Below are 25,500 nucleotides of genomic sequence, written 5' to 3' on the forward strand. Positions count from 1 at the left end.
ATGGGTTAGTGGAGAAAGGGGACCACATGAATAGTGTTGCAGAGAGAGAAAAAGTGGGTACTTTGTGAGGTAAAATGGTATCCGTCACTCAAGAGTGACGGATATGTGTCGTCACAAACAAGAATTTGTGGAGGCGTATTACTAGGTACAACTTATCGTTTAGAATCATTATATTTTTACGATAAGATTAAAAAATTCCAAATTTCTCGAATGAAGCACTACAATTTAGAATAATATGGCATATAAATGGATCTGAGAATTATTTTAGATTGGAAGATTTATACATAGCTTAAAAGCTGATAATCTCTACACATTTGTCGTGTAGAAGATTTGCCGGATACCGTTTCCTCTCATAAAATACCCATGAGAGGTGAGTGGGAAAACACATGAGGGATACCCCACCTTGTCCCCTCTCCCTTTTTGTGAGAGGTTTTCAGCTAGTGACGGATTAGCCCACTAAAATACATTTATGAAAAATAAATGCATTTTATGTTTTATAGTAAAAGGTTGTAATTAAAAATATGCATTACAAAAGAATATCATTAAGAGAAGCAATAAATATGTTCACTAAAATACATATTTCATGTAATCGCTTAATTCTCTTAATCAAGGCAGAGAAACGCAGAAAAATCAATGAACTTGGGTTGACTTATGTCTGGAGTTAATCGCTAAAATTGTATCCTCCGATTTGAAATTGTATCCTCCGATTTCATGTCGGCTTTTATTTAATTAGTACATTTTTCCTTCCCTAAAAATGAACACCCCAACCAAATAATGAAAAAGATCAAATTCACTCTCTCAAACTCCGCTCTTACTTGCAAAGTGGTGATGTTATTAATTTGTACGAAGTATTATATGATGAGTGTAACTGTATAAGCAGTGGTGGAGCTAGAGGGGGCTAGCAGGGGAAGTCGCCCCCCGACGGATGACATTTTCAAAGTTTTTAGTTAAATTTTTCGAAAAATTTTCGAGTGTACCTTATGAAATTAGTTGTCCCAACCCCCACCCCCAAATTTTTCGCCCCCAAAGTTCAAATCTTGCATTTTCCATAATTGTGTGTAAGTGAATGATTTGGGTTTAGTCTTTTGAATTAAAATGGTTAGAACTGAATTTAATCGATGGTGATAAAAAATTTAAAAGAAAAACCGATAACCGAATACTTCCAAAAGTGATGTCTTCGGATAAATATTGACCACTTTTAGGTAAATAGAAATCACTTTTTATGGCTAAAAAATGACCAATTTATTTGGAGTGGTCATTATTTGCCGTAGAGTGATCATTATTTACCAAAAAATAGTCATTTATTTACCAAAAACACAAAAAAGACGTCGTACGAGAGAATTGCCGAAACCGAAAACCAACGACTCCCAAAACACGGAGTATAATTTGTCTATACTTGGACTAAACTTGAATGTTAGGTATGATCCGTTATTTCTGCCCCCAAAATTACCCGCGTACTCGTATCTTTCAAAAATCTAACTCAAACCCTAACCCTAATCCTAAATCGACAAATTATTTTACCCATTCTTGATCATTAATGGAAGATGCGAAATCAAGCGATGAAGACGATAATTTCTTCGATGCATTTGACGAATTCACCTTCTACGATTGCGCAGAAACCTTCGAATCATCTGACATTTCTTCTTTTCTTCCCCAATCAACACACCAATATTCAAAAATTGACGAAATTATCGACGGAAAATCATCGGATTTGGACACATTAGCGGAATCAACATCAACAATCGATGATGTTTCGAGTGTATTTGCGGATAATTCTGTTGTTACAATGGAAGAAATAAGTTTAGAATCAAATGAAGAGGGAGAAATTGATGATGGGCAATTTAGATTATTAGGTTTTATTACTGAATTGTTGATTAAGTCAATTGGGTTTCAGTTTAATTTATTGATTATTCTATTAAGATTCCCCTTTTCAGCATTATATTATGGTTTGATGATTTATATGAATCCGTTTTATGTGATTGGACTTGGTAGAAGCTATTTGATTAAAAGATTAATAGGGTTATGTTTTAAAGATCATAAATCATGGATAAATATCGGGTTTCAAATCGGGTGGGGGTTGTTGTGGTGTTGTTATGTATGTTCTGTATTGGTGAGTATGTTAGTTTTGGCATTTGTTGTTGGTGGGTTGATGATGAGGTTGTATGTTGTGGAGGAGCCCTTTCAGTTGAAGCAACCACTGAATTTCGACTACACGAAAAGCAAGCCTCAAGCTTTGGTGTCGATAACTAGTTGTCGGAGTGACGAGTATGGTGAGAAGGTTAATGAAGTTAGTGTTGGAGGTAGTGGAAGGGTTATACTTCCTAATCATAAGTTGCAGGCTACTGTTACATTGGTTGTGCCCGAGTCTGATTACAATCGAAATTTAGGAATCTTTCAGGTATATTGATTTGCTTTATTTACAGGAAAGCTTACTTCTTTGGCTCTTTATTGTCTTTATTAGGAATATATTGATAGATAGCGATATTATCTCGGCCCATATTATATGAGCCCATCTATGTAATTATATATTCCGACTTGGCCAATGCAATAATACAGAACGTTCTGTATTATTGCATTGGTCAAATATGAGCCGAGATAATATCGCTATCTATCAATATATTCCTAATAGTCTTTGATAGTTTGAACTTTGAAGATGCATAATATTGACTGATGGTACTGCAAACCACCTGCTAGTCATGCTTGACTCTATCTAGACATTGATTGTGGCTCGATAAATGTACTATGTACGTATAAATCAGAGATTTATTGAATGCTGTTGTGATACTAACATGCTATTCATCTTCAATAATTCGGAAACAACCTCTATGTGTTGCTAACACAGGGGTAAGGCTGCATCTGCGGAGCCTACATCTGACAACTTGTTATGACAGATGCGAGAAAAGATAAATAAGAACTTGTTATGACATATGCGAGAAAAGATAAATAAGCACAATAAAGAAAACAAAACACAAATTTACTTGGTTCCCTAATGGTGTGTTAGCTATGTCCACACGGCAAAAGGGAGGGGAGTTTTATTGCTTTTGAGGAGTTTTCAGATTACAGATTCAGAACGGTAGGATATGCATAACTGAAATCATAATCGCTTTTTTGAAGATTTCAGCAAGTTTTTGGCTATTTTCACAGGTAAGGGTAGACTTTCTGTCAGAAAATGGTAAATCATTAGCAAGTATAAGCCACCCATGCATGCTGGGATTCAGAAGTGAACCACTCCGACTGTTCCTAACATTCTTCAAAATTATTCCTCTTGTCGCTGGTTACGTGTCAGAAACCCAAACTCTAACCTTAAAGTTTAGAGGCTACACGGAATCTCTCGTCCCTACAGGTTGTTTGAAGGTGGCAATCGAACAAAGAGCAGAATTTGGGACGGGAGGTGGAATTCCTGAAGTATATGATGCATTTATACATGTTGAATCTGAACTCGGTTTCCTGAAAAGGATCTTATGGTCCTGGAGGAAAACAATATTTGTATGGCTTAGTATGATGTTATTTGTTTTGGAGTTGCTATTCACCGTGTTATGCTGTACACCTTTAATACTCCCAAGAGCAAGGAGAAGAACAAGTGGCAATGCTACTCAAAACGACAGTCCTGCAACATTGGACACTTACTGAGGTACTGGCATCTTTAATCCCTATTGCGAGTTCTAGTCTAATTGTTCTTACAGCTTTACCGTTTTTTGAAATTATCTTGAATAGAACTTGTAAATTGTAGTCAATTCTTTATGTGCCTTTGTTTTCCGTTTTTCCCTGCTTTGAAGCCTTTTTCGGAATAGCTGATCTCTGTAGTTGCATTCTTTTGCTGTAATGTTGATTGTTTAATTTGTACAGAATTAAATCGGAATTTAGCAGTTATTTGCTTTGAAGTAGATTTGTTTATCGGACTTTCCATTTGTTCTTTTGGCCTTTGATGCATTGCTATCGCGGGTTTAATGGATTAATTAACAGTGTTTTGGAAATGAGTGTTATGCATTCCTCTTGTATGTTGAATCACATGTTCAGCATCAGTCTCAAGTACCGAAATGCCATGGTTGCCTGGTTGGTTTACCCTTAAGACATTCACCAACTGAATTCGGTGTCTAAGGTTAATATTCGCAGACAGCATTCAATCTACCCTGGTTGCAATAAAGAAAGATGGTCTGGGCTGGTTGGTTCTATAACCCCAAATCACTTATATACTCCGTAAAAACTATGTTAAGTGATGTTAAGGCCAAATATTGACATAACTTTAATTTCTAGAAGTATATAATTTTTGGGGTTGTGCTGTCTGTCGGCTAAACATTTAAGCCAAAAATCAACTTAGTTTTAATTATTTTTGAAAATTATTTTAGGTGTTATTTCAATTTTATTAATCGTACTAGGGCAGAGTACGGATCGGGTATTTGATCCAAAGTGCTAGTTCGGATCGAATATCCATATTAAAAATCCTGAAATTAGATATCCAATATCCAAACCAAATGTTTCGGATATCCAATGTTCGGGTATCCAAAATAATCGGATCGGATGCGGATATCCATCGGATATCCATACTTTTGAATTTACTTTAAAATTAAGTTTGAAACACGATTATATTCATAGTCTTACATGATGATTTTCTGTAGTATTCTTATTCCAATGTTCTCGACATAAAATTTAAGTATCACCTAGATATTCTCTAATATTTTAAACATTAATTAAGTTGTTATATCAAATAAAATTTTATTTTCTCGAAATTATACTAGAAAACTATAGTTTCGGATCAGATCGGATATCCAAATGTTTTAATTCTAATATCCATATCCAAACCAAAACCAAAACCAAAGATTTCGGATCAGATATCCAAACCAAACTTAACTTTCGGATCGGATATCCAAACATTCGGATCGGATACGGATCGGATATCAGATCAGTTTAGATAATCGAATTTTTTGCTCTGCCCTAAATCGTACATCAATATTGATTCAACACATGTCAAGAAAAATAAAATATTCACAATTATTGAGATATCAGAAATTATTGACCACTATTCCACCAGTGTATGATGGAAAAAAGGAACATGCAATTGATGTATATTGTAAGAAGGGCACTATTCGTCTTCAGCTTCTGATGGATAGTGCTTGTCTTCAATGAGAATTTGTGTTGATGTATTACATCAAACCTTTTAGCATTTGAGTTTAATGTGTTTTTTGCGAGCATTTAAAATTTATAAATTACATTTTAATTTTTTTGATGCTAAAATTCAAAATTAAATGAATTTATTTATATAGTTTTTAAGCTACATTGTAACTTTTTAGCTTAATGTTTAATTAAACAACTTCGGAAACTTTATAATAAAACTCACAACCTTGCAAACAAAACTCGAAAACTTTATTATAAAAATTCAAAAACTACCCAAATCAATTGTACTGCATCTGATATATAGTCTTTGAACTGAATCAAGATGATGTTATATACTGTACCTAAATATACAGCAACTAAACTAGACTAGCGTAACATGTAAAATCGCCTCATATTTGAGATTAATTCCAGGTTGCCTAACGAATAGAACTCCCCGCGAGTCAAGAGTCATTCTGTGCTAGTCATAGCCATATACCTTTACAAATACCTCTAAATGATTTTACATCACAAAACCAAGGTAAAGGCTTTTGAGATCATCAGGACTAAAATTTATTGATTTTGATAAGATTAGACAGTAGAAGTTTATAACACCGGCTGTGATCGAAACCATGATATAGTACTTTGTACAATAAAATAAGGGATATTCTACATGGTACCCCTCTATTTTTCGACTTTCTACATGGTACCCCTACACTTTTTAAAACATACATGGTACCCCTAATTGTTGTCATTATCCCTAAGTGTACCCTTGCCAAATTATCACGTCCAAATATGGATATTGAGCCTAATAGAGTCCTTATGTCATGGGATGGTAATGTCAAGCTTGGTTACGCGTCCAAGTAATCATTTAACGCCTAAAACTGAGTTTAATTGACGGAAAATAAAGTTTAGGGGTACATTTAGTGATAATGACAACAATTAGGGGTACCATGTATGTTTTAATAAGTGTAGGGGTACCATGTAAAAAGTCGAAAAATTGAGGGTCTGTGTAAATATCCCATAAGATAATGAGGAGATGGAAGTAAGGTGATGATCACTGACTCACTGAGCTGAAGGGTTAATCCTCCTCCATGAGTGGATCAGCAGAGTTAACAAGGCTTATAGTCTCTCTATCGGACATCATGTCTTGGCTCTTTTTCGATACTTGAGCGAGCCAGTCATTCTGGAGCATACTCGGGCCCAGGGTTAGTTCTTGTACAACCATGTTACCTTCAAGCATGCTCCTTACCTCGGACATTGTCGGCCTAACAGTCGGAGATGGATTAGTGCATAATAAGGCAACCTTGATCATCCTTAGTACTTCATCCTTGTTGTAGTTGCTCCCCATTTTTGGATCCACCAAGTCCATTAGATTGCCCTTTTGTTGTTGCAAGGCAAAAGCCTGAATTGACACAAGTTACGGATTAAACTCATGCTCTGCCACATATCAATGACATTAAAATCATTTTCTTCTCATACGAAAGGTAAGCTAAACTAGAAGGGGATCGTCTAAGTTAATTGACAAAGTCAAACAAGGGTGATACTCGTTACTTGAGTTCGCTAAACCCGTATTGAAATATTTACGCAACAATGTGAATAGTCACACAGAAGAGTTCCTTAAAAATATCCCTTTGAAAATGCAAGTTTTTTCCACAGGAGATTTCCCCAAAAATATCTGAAGAAACTAAAAAGTGGACAATCTGGATTTCAAGGAGTTTAGGTCAATAAATATAAGAAGCTTGGTGTCATCCTTTGAATAGTATAGGAAATTCCAGAATTAGAGAGTAAGAAAGCTTGAAATATATTTACCCAATCGAGAAGGCAGAAATAGTTGTCATCCGGCCGAAATTTGGTGTTGCTTCTACCAGCAACAATCTCTAATGTTAAAACCCCAAAGCTGTAGACATCTGCTTTATAAGTCAAATAGCCCCACAATGCATACTCCGGTGCCATGTATCCTCTGTGAAGATAGGAACCATCTCAACGATATTATACACTCGGACTATAAATCGGAATAGTACCATATTAGAACTTTCTAATAATTCATGTGCATGACAATATCCTTTCAAAAAGTGATTCTTTTTGTACAGAAAAAAGAGGGGGGAGAGACTCGAAATCAAATGGCAGCAAAGCTAGTTGATCAAACTTCAGTTTGTATTATAGAAAAAAAAAATTATTGTACAAATAGCAAAAACCCGTTTTTTTGGATTCCATGCATACATACTCTGATAAAGAAAAAACTCAAAATTAATAGTCAAATTTAGTTATATCAAATGTTAAAATTCGCTATGAAATAAAGCAAAATGTCTCACTAAACTATTTGTGTTTCTTATATTGTAAAGTGTTCTCGTCCGTGCAATTAAAGATGTGACTTTCATTATGGGTCATCCGGAAACAAAATTTAGGTTCTACACACACAAGGGTAAGGTTGCATCCATCCAACCACCATACCCTGCCATACACACAAGGCCGCAAGAACCACGCCATTGTGTCTCAGGGTTCATTTCCATGAAGCTAATTAAACATCAAGAGAAAAATAAATAATATGCGTATGCTTATGATGCTTCAATCACCTAATCATTCCTACCCTAAGATTTGGGAACGAGTCCAAATAAATGAGAAAGATAAACTAGCAATGAAGCACTGAAAGGATACATATATACAGTGTGCAAGAAAATAGTACGGCGTAACAGTTAAGACTAGAGATGATTCTGCTCACATTGTTCCGGCAACTCTGGTGCTAATGTGGGTATGCTCTTCTTCGTCAAGCCTGGCCAATCCAAAGTCCGCGATCTTAGCATTAAGGTCCCCATCGAGGAGTATGTTTGTAGCCTTGATGTCTCTATGAACAATTTTTATTGTGGATTCCTCGTGCATAAACGTCAAACCCCTCGCAACACCAATGCAGATTCTCTGTCTAGTACGCCAGTCCAACATCAGCTGAATATTATCTGCAATTTCAATTATGTAACCATTTATTTCCCAACAATATAATCTTTCCGTGTTCTAACAAACCTTGGAATAATTTTCCGATTCATGTCCAATGTGACTAAGTTTTTACGCTTGCTGCCACAGACCTACAGCAACCCTCCTCCTTTATCCGGGCTTGGGACGGGCAGTGAATGCCCGAAAACACTCACAGACGGAGTTTTTGGAATAATTTTGTGCAAAAAAAAAATACCATATGCAACATAAAGCTCAGTATAAATACTCCATCCCATTCATATTTTCCCAATTTCACTTTGGTGATCAAGTTATGACGACTTTGACCAACATTCTTTCACAGTATATAAAAACGGTATTCATAAATACAGTATGAAAATTTCACTGTATCTTTACATAGTTGAAGTTAGTGATTTAAGGTGACATCTGGTGAGGACAATAGATTTTAGATGTAGCCATGGAGTTACCACTTACCAAACAATGCGAGTGCAAGGTTATTGTTCTCCATGTATTCATATATCAAGAACAACTGGTTACCCTCAACACAGCATCCATACAACCTAACAAGGTTTGGGTGGTTCAAGCCAGAAATCATCCCTATTTCGTTTATAAATTCCCGGTTCCCCTGTTTTGATCTGGATGAAAGTTGTTTCACGGCAATATGTGTTCCATCCAGCAGTACTCCCTATTCATATCGAAAGCATTAATTATCTGTAATTATGAGAAATTTTTTCCAATGACCCAAAGTTGTAAAACATACCAAGTACACTGATCCAAAACCACCTTGTCCAATTATACTATCATCACTGAAGTTGTTGGTGGCAGCTTTGAGTTGCTTAAATGTAAACAAACCAGTTTGCAGATCAAGTCCTGCCAGAACTGCGCACAGTGAAAGAAGAGATAAGCAGTGTAATAGTGGTGGCACTCAAAGCAGCAAATTAAGTTCTCCCTAAATTATTTTCACATTTCCACACTAATAACTAATAAGACTTGTCATTTTCATTAATAGTACTGTAACTCTGTAAGTGACTTCCCAGGAGTAAATTGATGAAAATATGCAAACATGAATATTAAAATACGAAGGGCTTTATAGATCTGTATGTATTCAACTATAGAACTGCTTCTGTTGCTTTATGTTCTGAACTTCTTATAATGATATTTAATGTTGAGCAGTGGTTAGTCAAATTCACAGACTTTCTTGCTATTCAGTATAACAGCAACATTACTTGAATCCTTCAAAAATCCCCCTTAGGAGCAGTGGGCAGACTACACTCCTGTGTGTTGAAAATACTGAGTGTGTCTCCAAATGACTTATAATGAACACTGAGTCAAGATTAAATCTTGAACGAATGCTACTTTACGGTGTAAGAAGCTCAGACAGATTTGCTTTCCATCCGATCAAAAGACAAACTGACCCAAGTCAAGATGCCATTACTTCTTTGAAATTGTTGTAATCTTGCAATTGGGAAATAAAAATCAACAAATGCAGTAAATGAAAGTGTGAAGAGCAAATTACCTTGTTCTCTTGATGCCATGTCATTTTTCTGGTGCTTCCACCAACCAACAAAAAATCCAATAGTAAGGAGGCATGCTAAACAAGATGCGCCTACGATTAAAATCCTTTTAATCTTCTCTACATCAAAAGGAGGTTTGAACTCTGCAAAGAAGAAGAACAATACGTAACTGACTAGACTTATGCTCATTACAATATTTTTAAGACTATTGTTTTATGTTCTTTCTAAATCTGAATTGCCAACTGTGAAAAGTACATGAAGATTTTTATTTTATCAACATCAACTCAGCATTGAGCCATTTACTAGAACAAAGTATAATGTCACCGACACAGAATTTGGACGAACATATAAGAGGAAATGGTTATACACCAGTTCCACTTTACAATTTTAGGCACTATCATGGTACAAAATCCAGAAAGCATAAAGGATAACAACTATAAAAAAAGACATAAATTACCAGATTCAACAGAAATAGCTGAAATAAGTGGACCATATGTTCCTCTTTCTGGAATTTTTGTGCTCCCTTTCCCAGCATAGTAGAAGCGAATTTCTATTGAACCACTAACTGGTATGTGCTGATATACCTTAACTGCAACCTTATTGGCCCCTTTTGCTTCCTTTACAATATCAAAATTCTTGTGAACAAGCTTTTCCTGCAAGAACATTACACAACATTCTCACTGATTTTTGGCAGAAAAAAAAAAACTTCAGTTACAGCATTAAATTAGTATTGGGATACGGACTCTGGATCACTACCATATTACGAGGGAAGAATTTTTTGAAGCAAGATTATTAATCACTTATAATTCCAGATCTATGGCCCAAATACAACTTCGACAACATTACCTCAAGTCCCCAACGCTTCAACATATACAACAGAGAAGTAAGGGGGTTAAATGTACATAGCCTTACACTTGAGTTTTAAGTGATGAAAGCACAGAGAGACTTTTTTTGGAGGACCCATAACGAAAATTGAATCAGATGACTCCTTACTTTAGAATAAAAAGAAGGGCAATCATTTTCGTGAGCTATTTTACCCTCTCCAACATCATCCAGAGCCAAATAATATTGAGTTTTTGGCTCCATTAGAAATGGAAACATTGTTTTGGCCCAAATATTAATCACTAAAGTCCAGAACTTCTTTCCCCGTGTATAATCCAAGAATGGATATACTGATAACGTAGTGAATCAATAATGGAACCACAAAACCAAGTGGTGTTAGTCCAGTGGTAGCCGGGTTAAACCTTGAAGCTTGCAAAAATGCAGGAGTTGAGAGGTCCCGGGTTCGACTACCAGCTGGGCGATGATCACTTGGCCACTGCAGCCCCCGAAGGGGGTGGCTTACATGGTCCATGTGGTGGTGCGGGAATGCATGGGCCCGGGGGGATTCAACCCCTCGTCACCAAAAAAAATAAAATAATGGAACCACAATGAGACAAGGGTTCTTCGAAAGGGGGGAATTTTTAGATTTTACAAGATCTGACCCTTAAATTGTTGAGAGGCCGTTTCAGAAAAATAGAAATATAAATATCAAATAGCTGCAAGCCTGCAAACAGTTACCTGGATATAAATATCAAATCTCCGTCTTCCAAGACCGTAGAAAGAGTTATTAACAAAAACTATCTCAGAAAAGTGAAGCTTCACACTATAGTTCCCTTTGCCTAAGCAACTACTATAATATGTCAGAGATGTAGCTGACAACCGTGCGTCCATATACAGCTTCGAGTCACTCGTTTTTGGAAGAGAGGTGGTGTCTATTAAATAATTACTAAGAGTTTTATCCAACCAGAACCATCCACTGCTGCTAAATCCCCATTCTGCCTTTTTGGGAACAAACTTTGCAGATCCTCCAGGTTCATCATCTTCCTCATAAGATGTCTTTCCAACTGTAGTCTCCTTTCCACCACAGTTAATATGCAGTGAATACCGAGCTTCAGGGAAAAAAAAAACAAATATAAGGTATGCATGCGATAAGTGTCAATGGACCAACATGGAGCACAATATTCCGTCCTCTAACGATCATCTTATAATTAAGACAGACAAATTAACAACTATATTAGTCTTTGCTTGGCATTATGTGGGAAGTGGTTGGATGTACATGGAAAAAAGAGTTCATAAGGGAGTTTACAGAATTAGATGAAATGGTAGAGCCTGAACAGGGCATGAGCAGGGATGGAAATATAGAAATATATATTACTGCCTCCACCACAATTTATTGTCCCCATTTCATAATATCATTTCTAAGAAGTGGTAGAAATAGTATATTGTGATTTGTGACAAAAAAAATGGTCAAAGTTGGCATTGTTTGACCATCAAAGTCAAATGGGGGCAATAAAATTGCGACGGAGGGAGTACTTGTTTTTGTTATTTAAATGATTTGGGACTGCTGATTGTGACGAAACAAACAGTGCAAGCCCATCAATATAATTGAGAAAGAGAAACCCGATGGGTTCGATTAGACTGTGATCATTTACTACAATCCCATGAAATAAAAAATAATAGCCACCTTTGCAATGATAATTCTTCAGGCACACGCTTGATTTTCTGCATAATTATTTCATGAATTTAAAACATAAGTTGTGAAGTTATGTACATAAACAGAAGGACTTGCTGTCCATCAATGTAAAAAAAACAGCGTTGAGCTTACAGTTCTTGGTCTCCTGAAAAACTTCGGTATAAATTTCTGAAGAAAACAATACAAGTTTAACTTTTAATGGGTAAATAATTTATAATCAATTCTCAGAATGTGATAGAAGAGAAAACCAAAGGGTGTTTGGTACTCACAGGGTATCTTTGTTGCAGGAAGATGGCGCGGAGCTCCTACTAAAATTGTTGTATGAAAGATCAAAGTGGCTGGGAGCACAAATTACAAGAGTTAGTCTCTCTAAGATATCCTGAGCAAAAACATCAAATTAACGAACTCCACAGGCTGTGTCCACAACAATGTTTACTCTAAGATATCATGAGTACAAACATCAAATTAAAGAAATACAAAAGGCATGTCCACAACAATGTTTTCCCAAAATTTGATTTTAAAGGGAGGAGGGCACTGACGCACTGTTGATAAGTTGATAACAAATAAAATCATGACCGCAACAGTTTAATTCGCTCATTATGACCTAAGTTCATACTCAGCCATCCTATATTAGCCATCCTATAATTGAAAAGTAGGTGTCATCATGTATATTTTTGAAATTCAAAAGTTTTATCCAAGACAGACTTTCATTATGGATTCATGCATACATAACGAAGTCTTCCTGGGAGGTCAATTACTTGAATACTACTGACATCCATAACTAATACAGGAAACTCCACAGTTCACTCTTTAGACTGGTCTATACATCCACGTAATCAATACAATCGCAAAATTAAGGCAGGTGGAATTGAAGAAGTAAGAAGATCAAACCTGCTATCATCTTTGTTTGTGATCCAGCTTGGAATATGACCAGTTAGTTTATTGCTTGTCAGATACCTAACAATGACCAAGCCTACTCATCAACAAATCCCACCAATAACTAATGAAACGGGTGTTTTATAGTAAACACCAAGACCTCTTTACAAAATGGAAGTATGGAACAAGTCCCATAATTCTATGCGCAAATCTAGGCTAAAAATTAAAAAATAACTGTAAGTCTGTAACACGGAAATCATATATACCAAAATCTAAATAAATCTACGAAATTTCAGAATGCACAATGAGATATAGGTCAACTTTGTTTCTAATTATATACTTCGTACTGGAGTAGCAGAAGTCATACCAACATCCTATGGTATACTTCCGGCATTTGGTAGTTTCAGTTGCCAGTCAAAGAAACTGAAAATAAAGTGTTATCAGATGCTAAGTTATCTCCCATGTTTATATAGCCATATAGGTGGACAAAGTCAGGGAACTTTTACGATATGGTCTCTTAAGAGTGACAAGTCTCTCGACGGCAAAGGGAGTATGATGTCTTATACGTAAATACATTGATCAAAGGCTTCTTTTATTAGCTCGTTCAACACTTTCTTTATCCTACACTCTTTATTAACCCAACTATCGGTTAACTACCTTTCTTAATTGATTACGGTGACGGAGGAAAGCAGAACATGAATATTTTCCTTTCAAGTGTAAAATTACGTTAAAATACAGCCAAAGACATCTTACATACACATTAAAATACAGTTTTCACTCACATATATTGCATCTTTGACAAATATTGAAGATGATCTGGAATTAACCCAGTCAAACTGTTAAAGCTGAGATCCCTACAAAATGGCAAAACCAGATCTCATCAGAAGTTACATTTAATTAAAAGTAGTTCTTCAACACACACAGCCAAATAAAATACTTCGTAAGAGTTACTTCCTCCAATCCGTTCTAAACAATCCATTTGACTTTTCACTGTCTAAACGATGTTACTATAATTTTATATGTTGACAAAATAGTTTAAGAATATTTAGTCAATTTTTTTATTTGACTAAATATTATCACGGTCAATATTTTACAAGTTTGACTTACAAAAGTTAATGGCAAGTTTGGAATGGATTGGAAGGAGTACTTCCTATGAAAACAGCTTTCCTTTTCTCTTTCATATTAGATAAAATTACAGCACACCATTGAGAAATAAAACAAAAAGTTTCATTTAAAATCACTTCTAGTCAAATATCACTTATATCATATCATTATCATCATTAGTAATTTCCCCAGTGCCTTTCAAAAGGCTCCTGTCCCAACTGTGGCAGGGGGACCAGACATATCCAACCTTTCCCCAATGCAAAATAGGCAGCGTTCACAACTGCTAATGCATTAAACCAGGGAGACTCGGATATTTTTCAGTCGTGTGCCATTAGCAAATGCAGACAGTATAATATTTTACAAGATAGAAGAGGGAGCTGAAAAGAGGGAAGGGACATACAAAGTTTTCAATTTTGTCATGCCGTATAAATAATTAGGAATAGATCCATAAAGTTTACAGCTCCTTAACATCCTGGAAATGAACACAGTCAAAAGAGGTATTATCAGTTCAAAGATGCGAGAATAGTGATTCGTAAATATAATGGTAAAGACACCAGCTATACAGTTTCCACTAAAAGCTTTGTATAAGATTATGTAACTCACAAGCGTGTTACTGCTATCGCCTTTTCTAGTGATGGAAACAGGGAACCTTCTCCATTCAGATCACTGATCCTTCTGCACAAGCCATTCTAAGATTGAGTCAAATTATTCCAGGGATCCCACATCCCAAAATTTTGAACATGTAAAAGTACGTAGTCACTTACAGTTCTATTAATTGGACCAAAAAGGAAATACTAGATGGTATTGGTCCTTCAAAGCCACTACCTTGAATCTCTCTGCCATGGCAAAACTCAGATACATTAAGAGACAGCATCATAAAAATCTACTTTTCATGTATGCAGGTAGGAAAGACTTACAGCTTTTGAAGGTTTTTCCAACATTGGAAATAATTGGGTATTGATCCATTAAAGTTATTACTGCTCAGCCTCCTGATTGTGGACCGTGAAAAAGTAAAACCAAAAAACGTAAAATTAATTTAGATCTGTTTGAAATAGCTCAAAGTTATAAAATGATCATATATGAGAGTTGAAACTGGGTATGAGTGAAGCATCAAGCAGTACTCACAGCTCAGTTAGATTGGCAAGTTTCTTTAGCTGGAATGGCAAGTATCCAGTAAGGTTGTTATCACTAAGAATTCTAGCAATCAAGCAAGAAGCAAACATCAAAAGACATTCAAAAATTAGAGGAATTCAATTGACAGTTGGACAGCTATATAATTACTCCTTTTCGCATTGACCTTTCCATTTGACTTTATGCGGTCCTTCAGACGCTACATTGACTATACTTGTTTTTATTAAAAATTCTTTTTGTTGTAAATGTATTTTTTTTCCAGATTTTTTTATAAGAAATGTAAATATTTTAGTTTCATATTGTAGTAGCAGCAGCAGTAATTATATTATAACTATAATAGTTGAAGTATACAATTAAACATTAATAATCCTTATGACTACTACTGTTATTGTTATAAAATAGTGAAAGCACAGTTGCATACAAACTCTGTAGTCCAACCAGCTTCCCCAGCTTTGCAGGAACAGTTCCAGAGAAAGAATTGCTCTCAATGCTCCTGAGGATTCATGCTCCTGAGGATTCATGTGTACGAATATACAAAAAAAAAAACAAATTTGAAGATAATTTCACGGCTGACATTATTGAGTGACGAGACATACAAATATGTGAGAGTGGTGATATTCCCAAGATATTCTGGAATGGGACCAGATAACCGATTGATCATAACAGACCTGCAGCAGTTCTACATTATATTACTAATATGTCAAACACACTTGACTAAATCAATAAATGGACCAATTAATTGATGTTGCATACAAATATTCCAACTTCATGGAAGCCCATTCTTCTGGTATCGTTCCACTTAGAAGATTTCTCGACAGGGCGCTAGCAAAAATGAAGAATGGTTAGTCATGACTCATGAGTGTAGTGTGAATGCGAAACTGATACTAGTCTTACTTCTCTGATAACAGCTATTCCTTTGAGTTACTAGAAAATGATGATTGTGCTTACATTGTATGGAGGTAGGCCAATTTTTTTAGAGATTTTGGAAGAACACCATCAAGATTTTGACCTTTTAAAGATCTGCTCACAACAAGAAGCCAATCAAAAGTCAGCAAACGGATAAGAGTGAACTCACAACAAAAGTTTGTAATACTCATATGAAGCAAAGTATCATATTTGATACTCTATATTTGAAGTAAACTATAATTTCATTAAAATAAAAGCTTGCTGAATGCATATGAATGAAAGGCATGAACATGTAGAGTGCCTGGCTAAGATTCAATCATTAAGAGTCTTAAGGCCATCTCAATTTTTGCTATAAGGTCCTATAGTTATATATTGACAATAAAGTACGGCACCAACTAACTCACAAGTTTACACCTATACAACGGCCTTTTGGGTGACTTAAAACCATTAGCTATCGAATTTTACCGACTCGATCATAATCCTACTTTTCATCATAAGGGATAAATTATTTAAGCTACTCTATATGATTGCTGTGAGATTAAAAGTCATATTTCCAGATACCATGGTTGACTACCATGAAGCTATGGGATTCCACCCTCTACGCCATGCATAGTTGCATTAGTTATTAGTTATCTCCTTACTCCTAGTTTACTGACTGTGCTCAAGCAAAAGGTTTTGGCAGTCAAAGTCAAATTATTTGGATACCGAAGAGTGAATAATATAAATGTCAGCCAATGTTCACTAAGTCCAAGGATAATTTATCGCAGATAAAGGTGCCAATTATGACTGTTGACCCTCGCTCTAGTTAAAACTTCGTCTTTGAATAGATAAGTCGTGAACAACCGATCATCATAGTCATACTACTGCCATATTATATGCACTCAATATACAGCCTGACGAGAAGGACCCATAAATGATACAAGCAACTTACATATTAGACAAGCGAAAACTGCCTTGGATGCAACTACAGTTTATTTGATTAACATAATTTGGGTTAGCTGGGTCACTTCTGGTAAACCAACTATTGTAAGTTGTTTTTCTAGAGCATGGATCTTCTTTGAAGTTCCAATCATTTTTCTTCAGCTCCTTGGCTATTTCCTGAAGAGCTTCCACTGCATAAACAATAAGTATTCATGTTTAAGACTACAAGACAGAATAAAAGCAAATATTTCTTCACGTTTAGATTAACACATTTGCATCACAAGAACTTTTCAAGTTTTGAGTTCTGGCCTATATGATCAAACTATGAATTAAGCCGAATATTCAACAGTCATGAGGTTTTTCATCCAACATAACCCAATCAAAAGCAAATGTAACAGCCATAGTTTTGACATCGTAATATCAAGTAGGGCCTAGGAAGGTCTAGAACTCTAGAAGCCTGTGCACTAACCACTCTTCGAGCCAAATGGGCATTCGAGTTAGGGGGCGTAATAGGAAATAAATATAATTATTGAACCTCAACCATCACCTTAAGGTTTTGGTTGAGATGGTTCATCTATCAGTAAGCCGACCATCATGGTCTCACATTCCGACTACACAAACTTCAGCTGCTCATCTCACAAATTAAGGATATTATTCAGGGATTGAATAAACTTCTCTTATGAGAGCAACAACAAAAACAACCACCACCAACACCAATATAACGCGATATTCAGGTATAGGATTTAAGACGGTTCATACATACAAAACCCTCAAGAGTTTAAACTAGTAAATGAGTAAGTAGTCGCCATACACTACACTCAACAAAACACACTAAAAAACATAGACAACATTTTCATTTAGACATTTTATCAAACAGTTGACCTTCATTAGCTCATCTTCTAACTACCCACATACTAAAATGAATGATATTCAACTTCAAAATAAAGTATTAACATTCACAGACACATAATCAAACTACCATTTAACTAAAAACAGTCAATACTTCCTCCGTCTCATTCATTTGTCTTACCCCGTACTATTTTTATTCTTTGTAAGGAGTATTTTAATCGGAGGTAAACAAATAATTGGGACGGAGAGGGTAACTTATTGTCAATAATGTCAAATGTCATACAACTTCGCCTCCTATAACTTCAAATCCTAATTCCACTACTGACTATCCAATACAAAAACTCACAAAAAGACAAACCCATTTCATAATTCCAAAAACCAACATAGAAAACTACCTTCATGAGCATCAGTAAGCTGACCCTGACAATCATCATTACTACAAGACCCAAATTCCGCAAGTAAAACCCAAATAACAAAAACAGTAAAAACGATGTAAACAGTAAATGAAGCCGCCATTATTATTATCAATAACTGTAGAAAGGTTTGAATAAGTCTGAAGATTATTATGAAAGAAGATCAACATAGTAAAAGAATACGAAAAAGAGTGTGTGAATGATATAGGATTGGGGAAGTGATAGTGAAAAGTGGGTCACAAAAACTTCAGAGAGACGGTTTCTCAATAATGTTCTTGAGAGACTTCTCACATGATGGGCTGAAGGACCCACTAAATTTATTTTTTTCCTATTATGTCTCCTACTAAATTAGTGGAAGACGGTGTCTGAGATTTACTGAAAGTGGGTAGCTGATATACTGTATTAATGGCTGATAGTATGAATGTTCAAAGGTGGGGACTTGTTCAACTTGTTCTCCAGCTTCTTATGGAGTAGTATTACAATTATCACAAAATCTCATTGAAGACGGCACGTATCCGTCACTTTGGAGTGACGGATACCATTTCCTCTCACAAATGACCCAAATAGAGGGGAGAGAGAGAAGCACATGGGGTGCCCCCACCTTGTCCCCCTATCCGTTTTGTGAGTGACATTATCCGTCACTTACTCCGACCCGTCTTCAGCAAGACTAACTATACAATTATTAGTACTCCGTAAATGAGTGCTATCTTTCTTTTTCTAAAGTTGTGTCTGCTTTTTACATGGCAAAGATATGTTCTTTGTCAAGCCTCCGATTTTGGAAAAATATGCCTAATGGAAATGTTCATTTTGGATCGGGTTAATTTGGTTTCACGTACTTCAAGATGTGTTGTTATTGTTGGGACTGTTGCCTCCACTACTCCGTCACGTTAGTATGATATTGTTCATTTTGGGCTAAACTCGCACGGTTTTGTTCTTGGATTCCTTCCAAAAAGGCCTCATAACTAATAGAGTTGTGGGTCTCTTATAAATTAGGCAAGACTCCTCTTCTTCTCCAATGTGGGACTCGGGTTAGCCATCCCAACAACCAAAGTTATATGAGGTCATGACTCATGAGGATAATGGAACTAAATACGCGATAATAAACATTTTAGTCGGGGGTTTAATTCAGGTTGTAAGTAAACCTGGCAAATGGATCAACCAGGTTGGGAATCGGGTCGGGAACGTTCGGGTTAGGTCGATTTCGAATTTGCAGAGTTCGGATTAGGTTGGGTCATTTCTGGTTCATGTCAACTATTATCAAGTTACTATGTATGGATGATAATTAATGTGCAAGCAATAAACATTTGGGTTGGGATATATTGGGTCGGTCAAGTCGATTTCAGGTCAATCTTGGGTATTGATTTTCATGTGTTAGGTCGGGTACGGGTCGAGTCATTCAAGACAATTTAAGGCAAATTTGGGTTCATTATTCATAGGTTTGTAGGAAAAGGGTAAATCAGTTTTGTTAGTCACAAATTCTCATTATAGACGGACACTATCCGTCTATACGTATAGACAGATACCATTTTTCCTTACAAAATATCCATTTGCCATAAAGTGGGAAGCGCAGGGGTGCCCCACCTTGTCCCCCTTACCCATTTTATTAGAGGTCTTTATCCGTCTGTTCGCCCCACCCGTCTATACCAAGACCTATTGTTTGTTAGTCTAGATAGTAGATACAGCCCCCAAATATAATTTGCGAGTAATTACCACCCATGCTGAAAAGATATTGTAAATATTATTGGTCAATGTTTGTTGTATATTTTGATTCTATTAGCTATATATTAGGAATAGGATTATCCTTAGGAGATTGTGTTACCTAACATACATGAGCTAGGGTTGTATATATGTAGACGTTTTCCTTGATGAATAATTCAAGAACTTCCTCATCATCTATACTGCCTCTAGGTTTATCATTTTATCATGGTATCTTGAGCAGGTTCTAGACCTAAACACAAAAAAAAAAAAAACAATACAAACAAGAAACACAAAACTCAAATTAGAATGACGAAAGACGGAAGTTCAGGAAGGAAAGAGAATGAGAAACGAGTGATACCCATGTCCTCACCACTTTATCTCCACCCTTCTGATAGTCCTAACATGTCCCTCGTAACCACCAAATTCAATGGGGAAAATTACGATTTATGGGCTGCAGCCGTCAAGAACGGATTAGACGCAAAAAATAAGTTAGGATTTATCGAAGGGAAGGTCGGAAAACCAGCAGGAGATGAGGGAGAAGACAATATTGATTTGGTAGCATGGAGGCAATGTAATGCCATGCTAAGGGGATGGTTGCGAAGTTCAATCGAGGACAAGTTACACGCAAGTATTACGTTCTCTGGGAGCGTGAAAGAGATTTGGGATGAGTTGCGTGAGCGTTATGCGGCTGGGAATGCACCGCGAGTCCATCAGTTGAAGGGAGAATTGGACGAGTGCAAGCAAGGAAAGGAGTCGGTGGTAGAATATTATACTCGTCTCAAGATAATATGGGACGAACTTGCCAATTACTCTCGTGTTCCGCCGTGCACTTGTGGAGCAGCCATGGAATTGACAAAGGAGCGTGAAAAAGAGAAGGTCCATCAATTCTTGATGGGACTTGATTCGAAATTGTATGGAAACCTTCGCTCTAATCTTTTGATGGAAGACACCATCACTTCACTTGCTAGGGCATATTCACTTGTCCTGAGAGAGGAAAGGCACATGAGTATGATGAAGGAAAAAGAAGAAAAAAAATGAAGCTGCCATGTCAGTAAAGACGTATGGAGCAGGACGAGGAAGAGCCACTTTTGGAGACCAAAGTGCCATTGATGAAGAAGACGTACCACAGTGTACGCATTGTGGTAAATTTTATCACACAGAAGACACTTGCTATGACAAGCACGGTTATGAAGCCGTAAAGGCGCGCGGAAGAGGCAGAGGGCGTAGAGGTGCAAGCAGCAGCAGAGGGAGATTTGGCAGAGGAGGAGGAAGGACTGGAGGACGCGGACAGCAAGGAGCGCACCAGGCCAATGCTGCCAACACTTCGAGCGCTGCAAAAGAGACGACCACACAGACCAATTTCCCCTTTAATGCAGAGGAAATAGAACGCATAAGGGTCTGGAATGAACCAATTAAAAATATTTTCCATTTCTACGTGAACTACTTTTTGGTATAGGTTTTGCGTCAATTAGTCAATCAATTAAAAGGATGAAAAGGAGGTAAGTCATATTGGTACGTGCAGACACTTGAGGAACAAGCTGACTTTGTAGTTTAATAGACCGTGACTACAAAAGTCGGCTTATGCCTACCACCAACGATTTAGGAGGCCTCGAACAAAAGGGTAAACCCCCTCTCACCTCTTTCTTATTCTTAAGTGAGTTCCCTGCTAGCATCAAGCCCAGAAGGTAGCGATAAATTGACAGGTATGAATAATGATATTAGTGTTGAATGGCTAATTGACAGTAGGTGTTCCCACCATATGACGGGTCGACGAGGATGTTTGAAAAATATCAAAAAAATGGAAAAGTCAATTGTAGGACTACCAGATGGAAGGAAGGTGGAAGCAACTGACCATGGTGAAGTGTTTTTAAACGAAAATTTCGTGCTAAAAGATGTCCTCTATGTACCGACCTTGCAATGCGATTTAATTTCGGTAGAACAATTAATTAGGGAAATAAATTGCGTAATAACGTTTCACTCCGACTTTTGTGTTATGCAGGACCGGTCTATGAAGACGGAGATTGGACGGGGTGATGCGCGTGACGGGGTTTATTATTTCAAGAAAGAGCAGAAGGTTGTAGCAGGAAAGGTCGATGTTTCGAAGGAGACGAAGTTATGGCATGCGAGGCTAGGTCATCCTTCGAGTAATGTTTTATCTCATTTTTCAAGTTTAGTTGGCAATAAATTAGTTTGGGACACCAGTGAGGTTTGTGATGCGTGTTCTAGGGCTAAACAAACCCGAACTCCTTTTTCGCTTAATAATAAACGTTGTGCTTATTTGTTTGGTATGATCCATTGTGATATTTGGGGAGGTTATAGCACAGCCAGTTTGTCGCGTTCTCATTATTTTTTAACAATTGTTGACGACCATAGTAGACATGTTTGGGTATACTTGATGAAACATAAAGGAGAGGCTGGAGAGTTAATACGAGTGTTTTGCCAAATGGTTAAAAATCAATACAATACTAGTGTTAAAATCATTCAAAGCGATAATGGGACGGAATTCTTATCGGGTCAAATGAAATATTATTATGAGGAAGAGGGGATTATTTTCAGGTCAAGTAACACTGACACTCCGCAACAAAATGGAAGGGTCGAGAGAAAACATCGACACATTTTAGAAAAAGCTAGAGCGTTGCGTTTTCAAGCTAATTTACCCATTACTTTTTGGGGCGAGTGTGTGTTAACAGCGGCATATTTAATAAACAGAACTCCCACGCCCATTTTAGACGGAAAAACACCATATGAACTTTTACATGGAGAGAAACCACACTTTGCTAATATAAAGGTGTTTGGATGTCTTTGTTATGTGCACAATAAGGATCGAACCCGGGACAAATTTGGGGAAAGAGGAAAACGGTGTTTATTTTTGGGATACCCACACAGTAAAAAGGGATGGAAAGTATATGATTTAAGTGAAAAGAAGTTAATTATTTCAAGAGATGTCCAATTTTTTGAGCATAAGTTGTCTTATTCACTTGAAAAATCAGTTTCGAATGGAGAAAATATTCACCTTGTTGACAGTGAGTGGGTCACAGAGGAATGGTATGATAAAGGGGTAGAGGATGACCAAACTCCTAGTGTGTCTCACGAAAACAGGGGGAGTCACGACTTGACTGAAACCCCTGACATACCTCACGAAACAAGGGGGAGTCTTCATTTGACAGATGAACCACGAGCAGAAACTGGAGTACCGAGTGCAGGTCATGACAGTGAAGCCGTAAATGAGGAGGAACAGGAGGTGCTTGGCAGAGGGGCACGTCAGAAATTTGAGCCATACTGGCGAAAAGATTACAGCTGCAAGTCGACTCAAATAATAAACCCCACGCCACGAAGCAGCCATCTCGCTCAATCAAAGTCGAAAAGACCAGGTACTCGCTATCCCTTAGTCAATTACGTTGTTACTAATTGTTTTTCCAGGAGTCATAAGGAGTTTTTGGCTGCCATTGATGAGACACGAGAACCGCAATATTACTTTGAGGCTGCAAAGAATCCAAAATGGAGAGAGGCGATGCGAAAGGAGATCGATGCTCTTGAAAGTAATGGAACTTGAAAGATTGTACCACTACCGAATGGTAAGAAACCAATTGGGTGTAAATGGGTTTACAAAATTAAATATAAAGCAGACGGAACAGTCGAGAGGTACAAAGCGAGACTCGTTGCGCAAGGTTTCACTTAAGTGGAGGGGATAGATTATCACGAGACATATGCTCCAGTAGCAAAGATGACGAGCGTGCGATGTCTATTGGCCGTAGCAGCAGCTAAGCATTGGGTAATTGAGCAATTAGACGTCAACAACGCTTTTTTGCACGGGGATTTAGAAGAGGAAGTATATATGCGCATTCCACAAGGGTTCGAAAGGGAAGATCGAAACAAGGTATGTAAATTGCAAAAGTCTTTGTACGATCTAAAACAAGCTTCACGAAACTGGTTCTCGAAGTTGACAGATTTTTTGCGAGCTCATGATTTCGTTCAATCATGGGATGATTATTCATTATTTACCCGTAACAAAAATGGACTTTTCATTGGAGTTCTTGTATATGTCGATGATATGTTGGTGGTAAGTAATAATAGTGAAGCATGTGCATCGTTCAAGCGTAGTCTCGACAAGCAATTTGGCATCAAAGACTTGGGAAGGCTCAAGTATTTTTTGGGCATTGAGGTGGCACAAAGTTCAAAGGGGTTGTTCCTAAATTAAAGGAAGTATGCTTTAGGAATAATTGAGGAAGCAGGGATGTCGCAAACAAGACCCGTTTACACGCCAATACAGCAACATCACAACCTCGCATTGGCAAGAGGTGAATTATTGAAAGATCCATTGAAGTATCGAAGGGTAGTAGGGAGACTTGTCTATTTGACGATCACACGACCAGACCTCGTGTATGCTGTACATGTGCTCTCACAGTTTGTCCATGAACCAAGAAAGGAACACTGGGACGGAGCGATGCGAGTCGTTCGGTATTTGAAAATGAACCCGAGCAAGGGGATTATCATTCATGCGAATTCGACCTTGCAATTAGAAGCTTATTGTGACTCGGATTATGCTAGTTGCCCTTTAACAAGAAGATCTTTAAGTGGATATTTTGTTTCTTTGGGAGGATCACCGGTGTCGTGGCGTGCTAAAAAGCAAGTGACGGTAGCGAAGTCTACCGCGGAGGCAGAATATAGAGCTATGGCAGCGGTAACAAGTGAATTGGTTTGGATAAAATCTTTCTTGGGGTCTTTAGGTGTGTTTCATACACAACCCATAGACTTATTTTGCGATAATCAAGCAGCACTTCATATCGCTCGGAACCCGGTATTTCATGATCGAACCAAGCACATTGAGATAGATTGTCATTTTGTCCGGGAATACTTGGTGAACAAAACGATTAACACGCTTCATATTCGAAGTAAGGAACAAGTTGCGGACTTATTCACAAAAGCTTTGGGAGGTGAAGCTTTTGATCATCTTCAACGCAAGTTGGGACTTGGACTACCAAGAGCTCCAACTTGAGGGGGAGTGAAAAGATATTGTAATTATTATTGGTCAATGTTTGTTGTATATTTTGATTCTATTAGCTATATATTAGGAATAGGATTATCCTTAGGAGATTGTGTTACCTAACATACATGAGCTAGGGTTGTATATATGTAGACGTTTTCCTTGATGAATAATTCAAGAACTTCCTCATCATCTATACTGCCTCTAGGTTTATCATTTTATCACATGCCAAATGCCGTTGGAGTTGTCTCATTTACACGAATATTAAGGAATGCAATGTATGCAAATGGGTGATCCATCGTACCATCACAAAATTGAATTTTTGCCATTCGAAACATGCTGAATGAGCTATTTAAAAAATAGCTCAAAAGTAAAAGGGGAAAAGCAAAGAAAATACTTTTCTTTTGTTGAATGTTAATAATGAGTAATCTTATTTTCACCTGCATCCAACTGACTTTTGATAAGATGGAAATGTTATTCCGACAAATTGATTTAGAATTTGTTAATTAGTGAACATATTTGCAAAAACTCCATATTCAATATAAAAACTCCATA

The 25,500-nt window shown here is 37.0% G+C and overlaps 3 protein-coding genes across 4 annotated transcripts; 2 read left to right on the forward strand and 1 right to left on the reverse strand.

Annotated features, from left to right (window-relative positions):
• Positions 1-1,422: 1,422 nt before the first annotated feature.
• Positions 1,423-3,904, forward strand: LOC141591332 (seipin-2-like). The gene is made up of 2 exons (XM_074411650.1): positions 1,423-2,398; positions 3,145-3,904. The coding sequence occupies exons 1-2, from the start codon at positions 1,538-1,540 to the stop codon at positions 3,628-3,630; spliced, it is 1,347 nt and encodes a 448-aa protein (XP_074267751.1). The 5' UTR covers positions 1,423-1,537; the 3' UTR covers positions 3,631-3,904.
• A 2,205-nt stretch (positions 3,905-6,109) lies between these two features.
• LOC141592834 (putative LRR receptor-like serine/threonine-protein kinase At1g07650) lies at positions 6,110-18,489 on the reverse strand. 2 transcript variants are annotated; one of them, XM_074413694.1, is made up of 24 exons: positions 18,246-18,489; positions 17,012-17,192; positions 16,123-16,194; positions 15,928-15,996; positions 15,771-15,842; positions 15,596-15,667; positions 15,169-15,240; positions 14,961-15,032; positions 14,808-14,879; positions 14,647-14,718; positions 14,444-14,515; positions 13,722-13,793; positions 12,955-13,020; positions 12,333-12,401; positions 12,196-12,231; positions 12,055-12,092; positions 11,109-11,479; positions 10,006-10,201; positions 9,551-9,691; positions 8,795-8,913; positions 8,509-8,719; positions 7,811-8,042; positions 6,901-7,051; positions 6,110-6,493 (listed from the first exon to the last, which is right to left on the reverse strand). In XM_074413694.1, the coding sequence occupies exons 1-24, from the start codon at positions 18,364-18,366 to the stop codon at positions 6,170-6,172; spliced, it is 2,973 nt and encodes a 990-aa protein (XP_074269795.1). In that variant the 5' UTR covers positions 18,367-18,489; the 3' UTR covers positions 6,110-6,169. The 2 variants fall into 2 exon arrangements, with proteins under 2 accessions (XP_074269795.1, XP_074269797.1); XM_074413696.1 differs by lacking the exons at positions 17,012-17,192; positions 18,246-18,489 and having other exon boundaries at positions 15,771-15,853.
• A 5,706-nt stretch (positions 18,490-24,195) lies between these two features.
• On the forward strand, positions 24,196-24,957 carry LOC141590658 (secreted RxLR effector protein 161-like). Its single transcript, XM_074411229.1, has one exon. It carries the CDS (start codon positions 24,196-24,198, stop codon positions 24,955-24,957), a length of 762 nt encoding a protein of 253 aa, XP_074267330.1.
• Positions 24,958-25,500: the final 543 nt, after the last annotated feature.

The sequence above is a fragment of the Silene latifolia genome, chromosome 7 (genome assembly GCF_048544455.1).
Source record: "Silene latifolia isolate original U9 population chromosome 7, ASM4854445v1, whole genome shotgun sequence".
NCBI lineage: Eukaryota > Viridiplantae > Streptophyta > Magnoliopsida > Caryophyllales > Caryophyllaceae > Silene > Silene latifolia.

Bases quoted from the DNA above. Each gene is read 5' to 3' on its own strand.
- LOC141591332 (XM_074411650.1), top strand. From the start codon at position 1,538: ATGGAAGATGCGAAATCAAGCGATGAAGACGATAATTTCTTCGATGCA. The intron at 2,399-3,144 runs GTATATTGATTT...CTATTTTCACAG, and splicing joins GAAATTTAGGAATCTTTCAG to GTAAGGGTAGACTTTCTGTC.
- LOC141592834 (XM_074413694.1), bottom strand. From the start codon at position 18,366: ATGGCGGCTTCATTTACTGTTTACATCGTTTTTACTGTTTTTGTTATT. The intron at 12,402-12,954 runs GTTTGATCTTCT...TTGTGCTCCCAG, and splicing joins ACAAACAAAGATGATAGCAG to CCACTTTGATCTTTCATACA. The intron at 9,692-10,005 runs GTAATTTATGTC...TCTTCTTTGCAG, and splicing joins AGCTATTTCTGTTGAATCTG to AGTTCAAACCTCCTTTTGAT.
- LOC141590658 (XM_074411229.1), top strand. From the start codon at position 24,196: ATGTCGCAAACAAGACCCGTTTACACGCCAATACAGCAACATCACAAC.